This window comes from Triticum urartu, chromosome 7 (assembly GCF_003073215.2).
Source record: "Triticum urartu cultivar G1812 chromosome 7, Tu2.1, whole genome shotgun sequence".
Lineage (NCBI taxonomy): Eukaryota > Viridiplantae > Streptophyta > Magnoliopsida > Poales > Poaceae > Triticum > Triticum urartu.
In genome coordinates, this window is record NC_053028.1 from 316234586 (window position 1) to 316250627 (window position 16042).

Here is a 16042-nt window from a genome sequence, read left to right on the forward strand (position 1 = left end):
AATGAGATAACATCCTCGAAAGAGCTTGAACGAAAGCAGAGTGGAAACACAAATCTTTGAGATATCTTGAGCACTCCGGAACAATTGAATAGCAAGCGGGGAATGATTATGAGGTGCACCGGCATAAGAAAAGCATTGAAAAGAGGAAAGGGTATGATCAACAAAGCTTGACTAGAATCCACCGGAGAAGAAAATAATGAAGAATGACGAACTTGAGCTTCGTTAGAATCTTCATGAGAATCACCGGATAAGAACATTGAAGGAAAAGAATGGAGAGACTTCACATAAATAAGATGGATACTTGAATAAGAAATCTTAGTCCTCCAAGAAAAAGGGTGGGTGGGCAGGAAAACAAAGGCAAGCTTGGGGCGGATGAAATGAACACCGTTGAAAAGAACTAATAATTGATCTTGCGGATGTTGAAAACGATCGGATTCACTTGAAGAGAAACATGCCGGTTGAAAAAGGATTGACAAGACAATCTTGATGACCAAGAAGGATTGGTATTCACATTGGAGTATGAGAACACCACTTAGGAAAAGGCATGGAATCAACATTTGAGTTGAAGCAACTCGAATACCACAACTCAAAACAAAACAAAGGATTGGCTTGCAGAATAAGCCGGAACAAACATATGATAGAGATTGCGTCCGAAGTTTTCGTGGTGGGGCCTACACGGGCTCGATCGTACAACACCATCATGTACAAGGCAGTGCACATGACATAGGAAGCGTCCCTGAGTCGGCATAGCCAAGGACTCTTTAAGACACAACGAGACCACTGTAAAAACCAACCGTGAATAGGCAGACCACTAGACGTCGAACCCCAATTTCATATCATACATCTGTCGGAAATATATCCTAAGAGCTACTTGAATTCCCACTTATAAACTCTCGAAATTTTCCGGTTATGCAATCAGGTGTTGGGGATACAGGGGAAGCATAATATCTCACCCAAAACTAACAAATCCTACATCCAGTTGTATCCATCCTTCAACACATAACCAAGAAACCTTCGGAAATCGTTTACCTAAACCTTCGAAAAGAATCCGTTATACGAGTTCTGGCAATACTCCCGAACTCCCACCCCAGTACTGGGTGGCGTCGAGGTTATCTCACCAACAACTGCATAAAAGAGATTTTCGATGTCGGTGAAACTAAACTCAGGTATTCCAGAACTGCAACGATAAAATTGTGACGACAACACCTCGGAGCTCAACTCCCCGGGACACTGCCACAACCCCTAAATGTCAGGAGGCACCAAGAACAATGTTCTCGTCACAAAACCATCGGAATGATTCCAAGATACCCGCGTGATCCTAAATTTTTTTAGTGAAATTTGAGAAGAGAAGAGTCAAAACTCTACGTCAGGATGCCTCACCAGAGCGACGAAGGGACTGAGGAGTAAAAAGAATTCCTAACTCTCCGATATATATAATTCCTAAAAGACTCAAAACATTTCTAGACTCAATAACGCCAGCGATTCGATCAAGCAGGGGGCTCCTAAGGTCGGGGAAGGCTCTGATACCAACTTGTTACGCCCTCGACGCGGCTATATCTCCCACGTGTCGAAGCACGACTTAGGCATAACCGCATTGAAAGCAATGTCGCAAGTGAGGTAATCTTCACACAACCCATGTAATACATAAGGGAAAGAGATACATAGTTGGCTTACAATCGCCACTTCACACAATTACATGAACAAAGCATTACATCATCCAGATACAATCAAGGTCCGACTACGGAACCAAAATAAAAGAAGACTACCCCAAATGCTACACAGATCCCCGATAGACCCCAACTGGGCTCCACTACTGATCAACTAGAACGAAACAACACAAAAGACAAGATCTTCAACGAGCTCCTCCTTGAGCTTGGTTGCGTCACCTACACCATATCATCGGCACCTGCAAACTGGTTTTGGAAGCATCTGTGAGTCACAGGGACTCAGCAATCTCACACCCTCGCGATCAAGACTATTTAAGCTTATAGGAAGGGTAAAAGGTATGAGGTGGAGCTGCAGCAAGCGACTAGCGTATTTGGTGGCTAACATATACGCAAAAGAGAGCGAGAAGAGAAGGCAAAGCACGTTCGAGAAATCTATGATCAAGAAGTGATCCTAGAACAACCTACGTCAAGCATTACTCCAACACCGTGTTCACTTCCCGGACTCCGCCGAAAGAGACCATCACGGTTACACATGCGGTTGATGTATTTTAATTAAGGTCAACTTCAGGTTTTCTACAACCGGACATTAACAAATTCCCATCTGCCCACAACCGCGGGCACGGCTTTTGAAAGTTCAAATCCTTGCAGGGGTGTCCCAACTTAGCCCATCACAAGCTCTCACGGTCAACGAAGGATATTCCTTCTAGCGGGAAGACCCGATCAGACTCGGAATCCCGGTTACAAGACATCCTCGACAATGGTAAAACAAGTCCAGCAACACCGCCCGAATGTGTCGACAAATCCCGCTAGGAGCTGCACATATCTCGTTCTCAGGGCACACTTAGATGAGCGCTCCATACAACTAAAACCAAACCTCGAGTTTCCCCGAGGGGGCGCTGCACAGGGCTCTAGTTTGGACCAACACTCAGAGGAGCACTGGCCTGGGGGGGTTAAAATAATGATGACCCTTGAGTCTGCAGAACCCAAGGGAAAGAAAAGGCTAGGTGGCGAATGGTAAAACCAATGTTGGGCATTGCTGGAGGAGTTTTATTCAAGGCAAACTGTCAAGGGGTTCTCATTATAACCCAACCGCGTAAGGAACGCAAAATCCGGGAACATAACACCGATATGACGGAAACTAGGGGCGGCAAGAGTGGAGCAAAACACCAGGCATAGGGCCGAGCCTTCCATCCTTTACCAAGTATATAGATGCATTAATTAAATAAGAGATATTGTGATATCCCAACAAAATATCCATGTTCCAACAAGGAACAAACTTCAATCTTCACCTGCAACTAACAACGCTATAAGAGGGGCTGAGCAAAGTGGTAACATAGCCAAACAACGGTTTGCTAGGACAAGGTGGGTTAGAGGCTTGGTTCAACAATATAGGAGGCATGATAAGCAAGTGGTAGGTATCGCGGCATAGGCATAGCAAAAGAGCAAGCAACTAGCAAGCAAAGATAGAAGTGATTTCGAGGGTATGGTCATCTTGCCTGAGATCCCGCAAGGAAGAAGAACGAGCCTATGAAGATGACAAACGGACGTAGACGAAAGGGTCCTCACAAAGGCGACGTTTTCGGAACCAACCCGAAGAAGCAACACCGAAAAGAAGCACACAACATAGTAAACAACCAACATATGAACATGGTATGATATGCGGGATGCGGTATGTGATGCATATGCATGATTTGGAAAGGAATGATAGAACCTGGCCTCAAATTGGAAAACCAAGAGTGCCACTGAAAAAATGACTTGATTTCGGTCAAAATCGATATAAAGATCACCGGAATCGGATGCACGGTTTGGAAATGCCAAGCAAAACAAATATGGCACCGGTCTGCGATAATCAGCAAGTGACCAACTAAATGCATCAAGATAAATATGCTACAGCACTCAAACATGACAACAAAATACATGGCATGGATCCACTCGAGAAGCTTAACAAAAGATGAACACTGAGCTACGGCCAATTCACTCATTAACAGGTTCAAACAAGCATGGCAAAAGGGCAAACGATAACAGGTTTCAGACTTAGTGAAATTAACACAAGTCTGGAATTAACATCAGGAAGCACACTTTAGAGCATGAAAACTACATGATACAGGAACATATCATGGCAAAGTAAGGCATGGAATGAAGCTACTCAAAGCACTTAACAAAAGTCCCTTAGTGACCTTGAGCCAAAAGAGATCAGAAAATACAATTTCAAGCATGTGAACATGGCAAAAATATAAACAGATTCAGACTTAGTGAAAAACTGGAGCGTGCAAAACAGATTAACAAGTAGGCATGTTTACGATCTCGATGCACTCATTACAGAACATGGCACGACAAACTAAGCATACATACATCAAGAAGACATTGCATAGAAGCTATACATGGCAAGAACAACAACATAGCATGCACGGATCAATAGCAACATCCTCGGCAAAATCGCTAAACAAGTTAACAATCTGCCAGGAACATTTTATAGCAAAAGTAGAGCTCGATTGACTCAAGCTAGGTTGCTCCATAAATGCAAACAAAGACATGGATGGATAGAGCACCACAATGTTAACAAAACATCCTTACTGACCATCCTCAAAAGAGGCACAGATATCTAGGAAACAACATGAACATATGGCATAACAACAAAAACAGAACCAGGACTTAGTGAAATTCTAAGTCCCTGAAATCAGCATTACCGATTACGCTACTTTGCATGCTTGTGCTAGTCACCATAAATATCACAAAAATACATGGCAAGTACCTCTGTAAAGATGGCATGGCATATAACAAAACACATGTAGAGCTCAGGATCATAGCATGCACACATTAAACATGGCAAAAATGACAAAAAGCTATCTGCTGAAACAGATCTGACAAATTCCTCACATAGCCCTCTTCCAACAGCATTTCGGGCATCAAGATGAGCTCAAATGAAAATGATGCAATGAGATAAAATGATGTACTCGTCGAGACGAACATTTTGATATGCTACACGCACGAATCGGAGCTACAGATGCAGAGTTATGACATGATGAAAATGCCAAAAAGTTAGGGTTTCGGGAGGAGAAAGTCAACCGTCAAGTGGATCCAGATCTGGATCCGCGCGGATTACGAGGATGGCCGGAGTTCCTGTAGTGGTGCGGATTCCGAGGATGGCCGGCCGGAGTCCGAGGCCACCGGAGGAGCTCGTGGCCGGACTTGCGCCGGAGCGACAAGATGCGGCAAGGCGACGCGCCTCGGTGATGGTGCGGCGACGCGGCGGATGGCGGTGGCGCGCGCTCGCCGGTGAGAAGAGGCGGCGACGAGCTCCTGAGGCGGCGGAGGGAGGCGCACGCCGCTCGGGACGTCTCGGGCAGGAACCGCGGTGGCGCGCGGGCTCGGCGGCGATGGCCGGCGCCGGCGACGAGGCTCGGAGGCGGCGGGGTCGCGGGATCTCATCCGCCAGGTGGCGGCGGCGGCCGTTTGGGCTCCGCGGGCCCGATCCGGGCCCGGCGGGCCTGGCGCGATGGAGGAGAGAGAGGACGGCGGCGCTGACGTGGCACGCCGTGGTTGGCCGCGGCGGGCGGCGCGGGCATGTCCGTCGGTGGTGGGGAAGTGTCCGGCGGCGCGAGGGGAAAAATTAGGGTTTCGTTTGCGCGAGAATTTCGGAGGGAGACACATATTTATAGGTAGAAGGAGTTAGGAGAGTCCAAATGAGGTGCGGTTTTCAGCCACGCGATCGTGATCAAACGGTCGAGATGATGGAGGAGGTTTAGGTGGGTTTTAGTCCACTTTCGAAGGGTGTTGGGCTGCAACACTCATGAGGCCTTTTCGGTTCCTCGGTTAACCATTGGAGTATTAAACGAAGTCCAAATGGCACGAAACTTCACAGGCGGTCTACCGGTAGTAAAGCAAGGCCGCATGACAAGTCTTGGTCCAATCTGAAAACGTTTAACACCCGCACACGAAAAGAGGTAGAAAGGGACACCGGGTGACATAGGAGCGCCGAAATGCAAAACGGACAATAGGGAAAATGCTCGGATGCATGAGACGAACATGTATGCAAATGAAATGCGCATGATGACATGATATGCAATGCATGACACGCAAGCAATGGCAAGGCAACAACAGCGAATAACTGGAAGACACCTGGCACATCGGTCTCGGGGTGTCACAAGGGACCCCGTCGGGGAGTGCCGCGGCTATGGGCTGCCCTAGGTCGGCCAAGCCGCCCCTAGAGCCTCGCGATTCGCAGCTCTCCAACACGAAGAACGACGAAGAACGAGGGAGCAAGAACGAGGGAAGGATAAGACGTAGATGAAAAAGCTGTAGGTGTGTTTACGATTGTGTGTTGTTCAATCGGCCATCACCCCTTGAGTATATAAGAGGCGGCTGGACTTCCCGTGCAAGGAAAAGGCTTCAATTCACGTCCAAAACCCTAGTCCAATTCAGATTTGTTTGGTCCGAACTTTCCAAAACTGTTCGGTAAAATCTGGCTGCATGTTGTGGGCCATGTTCGGGTGAGTAAATGATCTCGGATGGAAACGAGTCCAAAAGCAATCTTGACTGTTTCGACAAGACGAACAACTTTCATGTTGAACGTTTTTTGATCTGATGCCATCTTGAGGGGGTTTTCGGCTGTTTTCCGAAGTCTGCAGCAGCCAAATTCAAAATCCGGACTAACATACCCGGAGTATCCGGTCATCCACAGAGAAAATCAAAACCCGGATGGTTGTTGCCGGAGTGTCCGACCATCCAGTGCAGCAGCGCCTTATACTGACTGTAACTTTTGCATACAACCTCGGATTAGGACGATTTTTATATCAAAATCATCCGTTTCGACGAGACGCACAACTTTCGTGTTGAAACTTTTTCCATTTAGAGTCATCTTAATAGGGTTTCAAGCCATTATTTAATCTGGTGTCACCATGAGCATCTCTGAACTTGTCATAACTTTTGCATCCGGACTTCGTTTTAGACCACTTTCATATCCATCTTGATCTTCTAAAAAAAGCCATATCATGGTGACTTCCAATCATAAGTTTGAATTAATCTTGATATAGATTAAAACAACTTTTACGATTGTGCCATTTTTGAGCGTCAACACATTCTTCCGCATCTTTGTTTACAGACTAGTCCCTCTATATGTGGACGGAGAAAATTTGCGGGTTTCGGTGGAGATGGCCTGATAATGCTTTTGGTTTAGCCATCGGCTATGCTTGCGATCGACCAAAAAATTTCGATTTTGAGTTTTAGCTACTGATTCTCTCAGTTACCTGAAACCCCCCAAAACGGACGCCAGTCATGTCTGCCCTCCCACCCCTGCTACCGGGAACGTGAGTCGCCGGAAAGCATAGGCGACGGTCCATGCCGAACCCTACCGCCGATCACGTCAACTCACCGTGGACACTGGCCATCCGCGCTGCCGCAGACCAGGGCCGCCCGCGCCGCGCCATTGCGCTCTACCTCTCGTCCTTCCGCTCCGGCGCCGCCCACCGCCCCTGCCCCTTCGCCCTCGCGGCCGTCCTCAAGTCCGTCTCCCGCCTCCCCGCCCATACTGTGGCCACGGCTGCCGCTTCCTTCCACGCTCATCTTCTTCGCCTAGGCCTCCTCGCGCACCCCTACCCACACGCCGCGCTTGCCCACCTCTATTCCCGCGACCCCGTCGCCGCGCGCAGCCTGCTCGACGAAACGCCTCCCACGGGAGCACGGGCGTCGCTTTCCCTACTCGTTTCCCGGAACTCACTGCTCGCCTCACTTCTCCGCTACGGGGACCTCTCTGCCGCGCGCGCTCTGTTCGACCAGATGCCCGTGAGGGACGTTGTGTCCTGGAACTCCATGGTCGCGGGCCTCGCCAAGGCTGGTCGCCTCGGCAGTGCCATCGAGCTCTTCGACCAGATGCCTGAGCGGAACGCCGCGTCCTGGAATGCCGTCATTTGTGGGCTCATCGCCCATCGCCACCTGACTCGAGCGAGGGAGATGTTCGAGCAGATGCCTGTCAGGAGCAACATCTCCTGGATCATGATGATCTCCGGGTATGCCAAGGCTGGCGACGTTCAGGCTGCTGCTGGCCTGTTTGAACAGATGGAGAACAAGAATGATCTTTATGCGTGGAATGCGATGATTACATGCTATGCACAAAATGGCCGTGCGAGGGAGGCGATTGGAGTTTTCAACCGGATGCTCAAGCCTCATGTCTGTGTTCTGCCCAATGAGAAAACTTTCTCATCTGTCATCTCGGCTTGCTCCCAGCTAGGGAACTTGAGGTTTGGGCTGTGGGTTCAGAGCTTCATGGGGTCTCTGGGAATTGAACTGGATGATCACTTGCGCACCGCCCTCGTGGATTTGTACACCAAGAGTGGGCGGATTGATAGCGCTTTTGATTTGTTCAAAGGCCTGAGGACAAGAGACGTGGTATCTTACAGTGCGATGATTGTGGGCTGCGGGATGAATGGCAAGTTAAACGAAGCTATAGGTTTATTCAAGGAGATGTCTGACGCAAATATTCGTCCTAATGCAGTGAGCTTTGTGGGATTGTTGTCTGCATACAACCATGCTGGGCTAGTGGAAGAAGCTCGAGCTTGTTTTGCTTCCATGTCAAGCAAATATCTGATTAGACCTTCAATGGAACACTACACCATAATGGTAGATCTCCTTGGGCGTAGCGGGAAGTTGGATGAAGCGTTTCAGCTGATCAGGCAGATGCCGATGCAACCACATGCTAGCGTTTGGGGTGCTTTGCTTCTTTCTTGCAGGTTGCATAACAATGTTGAGCTTGGGGAGGTCGTTGCTTCCAAGTGCTTTGAACAGGCGCCTGGAGAGAGTGGATATTACATACTGTTGGGGAACATATATGCACAAGCAAACAAATGGGACAAGCTTAAGAGGTTAAGGAAGACAATGAAGGAAAGAGGCTTGAGTAAGATGCCTGGGAGTAGTTGGGTGCTGGCTGAATAGATACATTTTACTGATCTTAGTCATTTTGATAATTTTGGTCAGTCGATAACTCAACCTATAACTCCTCAAATTTTAGGGTGATCGTTGGCTCCATTGCTCAGTTATTTACCATCTTTCCTGACTTCTCATGTAGGTTCAGGTAATACTGGATTCAATTGATTATTCTTGCTCTGGATTGGGCAGTTTGATGTGTTTATGTTGGTATCTGAGAAATTCCAATCATTACTAAGGAAGTACATTATGGTCTGTACCCATCACCTTTCACTCAATTCATGTATCTTCTTTAATATCCTTCACAGTTGTACACTAGCTATGTGACTTATGATTTAGATAGTTGAGACTAATGTTTGCGTCTGCATAAATAGCTGTTCATGACGAAGTCCATATTTCTCAAAAGTTGCTTTCTGGTATGTAGAAGAACAACTGTTGTCAAGGTATGGGCACATTGCCCTTCTATCAGAATTTTGTTGTCATGCAACATCTATGTATAAATTGTACGGTTAAGATTATAGGTCACGAGATATTTTCAATAAAAACAAATTAAAGATCACTTGTAAATGGATGAAACGGAATCTTGTGCGAGGCTTTCACCACTACTTAGCCTTCTTATAATGTCATTTACTCTCTCGTCACTCGTCAGGAGTGATTTCTGGAGAAGGTATTTGCATAATGCTGTAAGCTGCAACCATGACAGTGTCCTCTCCACTTATTCGTGCCAAAAGAGGTGCTTACCGGCAACAGCACCTGGCAAGTACATTGTTAGAGCATATTACTGCTTTGGTCTAATATTTCCATCTCGGTCAAATTGTATACAATTAGTAATCAGCTCAAGGGCACTCACGAAGTGAAAAGCGAGCTGGCATTTTCTTGATCGACTCATGTGCTTTATTTTCAGGCACTGAGTTAAGATACTCCCTCCGTTTTTGTTTACTCCGCATATTAGGTTTGTATAAAGACAAACTTTAAATGCTTTCAACAAGTTTGTAAAAATATATATTAACATATACACCACCAAATCAATACCATTGGATTCATCATTGCATATATTTTCACATTCTATACATTTGTTACTGTAAATGTTCATATTGTTTTCTACAAACTTGGTCAAACTTTATAAAGTTTCACTTCAGTCAAAACTAACATACGGAGTAAATAAAAATGAAGGGAGTATGATTTTTGTAACTTCTTATAATAGATTCTGAGTTTGTGAATGTGGAAAGCCCCAAGTGTGTACATAGTGTCACGTAAATCCTTCTTAGTTCCCATGTCAGGACATACTTCCCAAAGACGGTTTTTGTTGTTGCAAAATTGTTTGTCGTAAGTCGAATTGCATATTAGTTTATGAAAAATTATTGCCTAGTACAATTTTGCAGCTGTGTGTTCTTAGCGTATGGTTGGAAAAAGGTTCAAAATGCGTGCCACCCTCGACAAATTGTTCTCGCACTTTGGTTGAAGATACTTTTTTTAAACTACCAACAAAAGCTGGCCTTTTATATTATGAGGCAGGCAGCAGTATTTACATCACCGTTTGCACGGGAATAAAGCTCAGAGAAAAGGAAGAGTGATAGGGCCTAGAAAACCCTAAAGAGCGGGGTGAGTGGGTGACACTATTTCATGTCGGGTCCCCAAAGGGGTGCAGCATGTATCTCGCTCCTGCCAGTCGCCAGGATTCCAGGGCTCGTCTGACGGCGGCTTGAAGGATGGCCGGAGGTGCAGCGATCTTCCTCTGGAACACTCTACAGTTGCGCTTGAGCCATAGCTCCCATGAGATGAGGATGGTGATTGTTGGCGTCCTGGGAACGGGGATGTCCAGACTTGCCTGCCTGCGGCCCACGGCTTGGCTCCATCGACGGCCCGGTACGGCCCAGTTTCAGCAACAACCCCCCAAGACCCTCGCGGAGGCCCAAGCCTCGTGAAGCGGACAACACTAGGACCTCCTTGAGGGGCGGCCTCACTAGACTGGCTCCCAAGGAGTGGAGATATCAATGCAAGGTGCATCTTGCGAGGTTCACGTGACGTAAGTCATGACGACCAAGGCCAGTCGAGTGCCAGCGGGTGCAGTGTACCAGCTTCTTTTTTGGTACTAAGGAGGCAAGCGCAGGCGCAGGGTCCTGAGAAATCAACTAAAGGTTTCCATATTGATGCAACGATACCAAGACCGCTAGGACGACAGGTCGGAGATCATCGCGGAGCCCACTGCGGCGTCACCGCCAGAGCCTTTGCAGGCGAAGACTAATTTTGTCAGAATAACTTGTACTAGTTGTCTCCCTTTGAATTTGGCCGTTGTGGGATCCCTTCCCGCGTACATTTGGGAAGAGGACCAAGACCATTATAAATAAGACTTAGCCACCACCATAGGGAGGACGGACGAATTTCACCCGAACCACCTCACCAGCTCATCGAGCTCAAGAACACCTCTTCTCCTGAGGCTGCTCATCCACTATACTAGTTCAACCCCAGCCCTTCGAGGCAATCCACCACAAAACTGGAGTAGGGTATTGCACCGCAAGGTGGCCCGAACCAGGATAAACTGATGTGTCTCTTGTCCCTTGGGTTCGTCGAGCTAGGTTGTGGAATCGTTGAGCCGGCAGGTTGGGAAGAGGGAGTTCTTCGCACGCACCTCAGTATTCGAACCTCTCAAGGGTCTGTGAAACCCCGAATCCAACATTTGGCGCGCCAGGTAGGGGTGCGTCGAAGCTTCTCTTCCATCGATCGACTCGTCGTTGCTCCTCTGTCTCCATGGCTGATGCTCGTCGAGCCCGTGCTGAGCGTCGAGTCGCTCGCGTCGCCCAGATGGTCCTGTCGGCGGGCCTCCCCGTCATTCTCCATCACCCGCCGCCATCGGCCCGGCGGGGCACGAGCAGCATGCTTTGTCGCTGCACCCCTCTGTGCGGCGGGACGGACGCACCGCCACCCCGTCGCTGATTCCGGCCGGCTCGTTGTCCCACTGTAGGATCGGAAGTATGTCTAGAGGGGGGTGATTAGACTACTTGACCAAATAAAAATCTAGCATTTTCCCAATTTTAGTTCTTGACAGATTTTAGCAGCTTAGCACAGACAAGTAATCAAGCTACACATGCAATTCTAAGAGTATAGCAGCGGAATGTGAAACAATTGCATATGAAGGTCAAGGGATGAGTTTGAGGGAGCAAACGCAATGTTGACACGGAGATTTTTGACGTGGTTTCGATAGGTGGTGTTATCGTACATCCACGTTGATGGAGACTTCAACCCATGAAAGATAACGGTCGCGCGAGTCCACGGAGGGCTTCACCCACGAAGGGTCCACGAAGAAGCAACCTTGTCTATCCCACCATGGCCATCGCCCACGAAGGACTTGCCTCACTAGGATAGATCTTCACGAAGTAGGCGATCTCCTTGCCCTTACAAACTCCTTGGTTCAACTCCACAATCTTGTCGGAGGCTCCCAAGTGACACCTAGCCAATCTAGGAGACACCACTCTCCAAGAAGTAACAAATGGTGTGTTGATGATGAACTTCTTGCTCTTGTGCTTCAAATGATAGTCTCCCCAACACTCAACTCTCTCTCTCTCATAGGATTGAATTTGGTAGAAAAAAGATTTGAGTGGAAAGCAACTTGGGGAAGGCTAGAGATCAAGATTTATGTGGTTGGAATGGAATATCTTGACCTCAACACAAGTGTAGGTGGTTCTCTCTCAGAAAATGTGTATTGGAAGTGTAGGCATATTCTGATGGCTCTCACCACGAATGAAGAATGGGTGGAGGGGTATATATAGCCTCCACACAAAATCTAACCGTTACACACAAATCACCAAACTCGGTAGGACCGATTTAGTTCAAAATGTGAACGTTGGGATTCTCGGTGGGACCGACATGTCAACTCGGTGGGATCGATGTCATTAGGGTTAGGGCATAACGTAATCTCGGTGAGACCGACTACACAAACTTGGTGAGACCGATTTTGGTAATAGCCAAACAGAGAGTTGGTCTGGCAAACTCGGTGGGACCGATTCGCTCTTTTGGTTGGACTGAAACGTTACGAAGAGGAAACAGAGAGTTTGCATTGCAATCTCGGTGGAACCGATCGCTCATCTCGGTTAGACCGAAACGTTACGAAGGGAAACAGAGAGTTTGCAACCCCATCTCGGTGAGACCGAGATCCCTATCGGTGAGACCGAATTGATTAGGGTTTCTGGCAGTGGCTATGTCAACTGAACTCGGTGGCTTCGGATGAGAAACTTCGGTGGGGCCGAGTTGGACTTTTTGGTTTAGGACATATGTGGAAGTGAGGAAGTAGTGGAGGGTTTTGGAGCATACCACTAAGCATTTTGAGCAAGATTCTCATTAAGCAACACCTCATCCCTTCTTAATAGTATTGGCTTTTCCTATAGACTCAATGTGATCTTGAATCATTAAAATAAAAAATGTAGTCTTGTGCTTTGAGCTTGAGCCAATCCTTTGTCCTCAGCATTTTGAAGGATCCACTTTCTAATCCATACCATGGCAAACATTTAGCTTTCATGAAATATTTATCTTGGAATAGCATTAGCTCAATGAGGTATATGTTGTTAGGAATTACCAAAACCACCCAGAATAGTTGCACTTTCACCCACGCTCGTCACGGCCCGACGAACGCGCAGGCTGCGTTGCTCATGGCGCGTGAGCTCCTGTGCTACCTCCTGGTTGATGACCTCTATGAAGACTGGTTAGACCGCATCGCCGAGCTTGTCAGCGCGGCTGGGGCTCCCCTGCACCGTCCCTCGTACTGCCTCGACCGCCGCCTGCTGCAGGCGATGTAGCCCATGGAGCGCCTCCGTCACCTTCCCGTCAGGACGTCGCCCTCGTTCCAAGACACGCGGCCCCACGACGTGACCTATCGCGCAGGGCGCCCGCGCGTAAAGAAGAAAGCTGTCGGGAGGTCCAACAGCCGCAAGAAGGTGCTCCAGCGCTTCCTCCATCACCACGTCAAGACCGCACGCTGCTTGCAGTGGTGGCGCATGAGCACCAAGATCAGGCTCCACCTCCACGACAGGCTTCGGTGATCACAGCGGGCTGCCGCACCTTCACCCCGAGCTACGTAGCGTCGTCTGGCCAGGCAACTTCAAGCCCGACCTACCTCCACGCTACGACGGCACCCCCGACCCTGCAGAGTTCCTGCAGCTCTACGAGCTGGGCATCGAGGCGGCCAGCGGTGACGAAAAGGTTATGGCGAACTGGTTTTCCATGGCCCTCAAAGGATGGTGCGCGCTCGTGGCTCCTGAATCTGCCCACGGGATCGATCTCCTCCTGGGGCGAGATGGGTGAGGGTTTCATCGCCAACTTTCAGGGCACTCGCGACCGTCCGCCTGCCGCGGGTGACCTGTGGCGCATCAAGCAGCAACCAGGGGAGACCCTGCAGAAGTACATCCAGCGCTTCAACATTGTTCGCCTCAAGATCCCCAAGGTTTCGGACGAAGCCATCATCTCGGCGTTCTCCGATGGCGTTCGTGATGTCAAGATGAAGGAGGAGCTCGCCATCCATGAGGACCTGTGCACGACTCTGGAGATGTTCAACATGGCTACCAAGTGCGCGAGAGCTAAGGAGGGGCACCTCTCCCTTCTCGAACTCCCAGCGGCCGACACAGAAGACAAGAAGGCCAAGGCCAAGGACGTGAAGTGCAAGGGGGTTGCCGTGCTTGTGGCTGAACCAGAGATGAAGTGCGGCTACGACCACCCAGAGTCGTCCAAGGGCAGTCGTCCATTCTGCGTCTTCCACAACGTACACAACCACAACACCAACGACGGTCATGAGGTCAAGGCCATTCGCGATGGGCGCCTCGGTCGACGCCCCAAGCGCAACTACCGAGGCTACGGCCGCGGAGGAGGCAGGAGTGAAGGACGTTGGGACGACCGCGGTCCCCGCCAGGAGTGGTGCGACCAGCCTCGTGAGGATCGCTGGCAAGGCCAGCCTCGCGAGGGCGCCTGGAGAGACCAGCCTCGACAGGACCGTCCTCAGGGCAATGCCAGCCTCCCTCTGCTGCCGCCACCACCAAGAAGGAATGAAGACCACCACAGGACGAGGGGGCTGGGGGCTTCCAGGAGCCTCGCGCCATCGCCTGCATCTTGGGTGGCGCTCAGGCCCCAGCCTCCCAGCACATCTTCAAGCAGTTCGCTCGTGAGGTGAACGCGACCCTTCCCAGGCTCGAGGCCACACGTCCGCTTAGGTGGTCTAAGTGCGCCATCACCTTCAGCTCGTCCGACCAGCTCAAGTGCGCGGCAATTGCCGGCGCCCTCTCGATGCTTTGCTCGCCTTTTATCAACAATGTCCTTGTCACCAAGACCCTCATCGATGGCGGTGCGGGGCTCAGCGTTCTTTCCATCGAGACGTTCGACCGCCTCCAAGTGCCATACGATCATCTGCTGCCCATCAAGCCCTTTTCAGAAGTGACCGACGGCTCCACCACTCCGACAGGGCAGATCCGTCTCCCTGTCACCTTCGGCCAGCGCGGCAACTACCGCACCGAGATCATTGACTTCGACGTCGCCCACATCCGCCTTCTGTACAATGCCATCCTAGGGTATCCAGCCCTGGCCAAGTTCATGGCGGTGACCCACCATGGCTACAACATCCTCAAGATGCCGGGGAACCACGACATCATCACGATCACCTGCGAGGAGAAGGACGTGGTGTGCTCCCTCAAGCGCGCCTACTAGGCTGCGGCGATCGAAGACCCAAGCAACAAAGGCACTATCTACCCTCATGAGGTTGTCCCCAAGAAGAAGCAGATGCTCCGCCAAGAGCCTCAGGAGAGCGGAGTCTCCAGCGGCACCACCTCAGGACCTGCGCCCATGGATGGGGCGCCTCCCTTCCTCGCATAGGAAGGCGCGCTCGACGCCCTCCTCAGGCTGGGCTGGGGGGCTCTTTTCTGGAGGGCCTTTGACTTAGCCAACGTCACAAGGGAGGCGCTCGGGCACCACATGAACGCGTGCTTCGTCGCACGCTTCCCCCATGAGGGCACAAGGCACGGGGTGCCAGGTGCTCAGGAGTTCATCAACAAGGCGACCGAGGAGCTTCAGGAGGCGAGAGCCATGCGCGGCGACCGCCGCCTACCACCTGGCGCGGCCCCTTGTCCTAGCGAGGACAATGAGCTGCGCGTCTACGTCAACATTTCAGGGCTCAACAGAGCAGCATCCCAGGAGCGCTTCTGGCCTTCGCGCGTTGGTCGATGTGAGGGCCCACCTCACAGCTACGTTCGCATGCCTTTTGACTTGCTGGGCGCGGCTATTACCTTCCAGCGCCGCCTGCGAGGCATCATGGCTGCTCAGGAGGCCAGGCACCACGCGGTCCTAGCGGAGATGGCGACGGTTCTTCACGAGCCTCCCGAGCCTCCAGAGCTTCTGAAGTTCAGGACCCAGGCGGCTCGTGAGGAGCAACCTCTTCAGCACGCATCTTCAGCTACCCCGACATCTCTTCAGCAACGGTGCCA

General features: G+C 50.1%; 1 protein-coding gene across 1 annotated transcript; it reads left to right on the top strand.

Moving 5' to 3' along the window:
- Window positions 1-6907: 6907 nt before the first annotated feature.
- On the top strand, window positions 6908-9144 carry LOC125524945 (pentatricopeptide repeat-containing protein At4g22760-like). Its single transcript, XM_048689973.1, has 2 exons — window positions 6908-8631; window positions 8728-9144. Exon 1 carries the CDS (start codon window positions 7005-7007, stop codon window positions 8592-8594), a length of 1590 nt encoding a protein of 529 aa, XP_048545930.1. The 5' UTR covers window positions 6908-7004; the 3' UTR covers window positions 8595-8631; window positions 8728-9144.
- Window positions 9145-16042: the final 6898 nt, after the last annotated feature.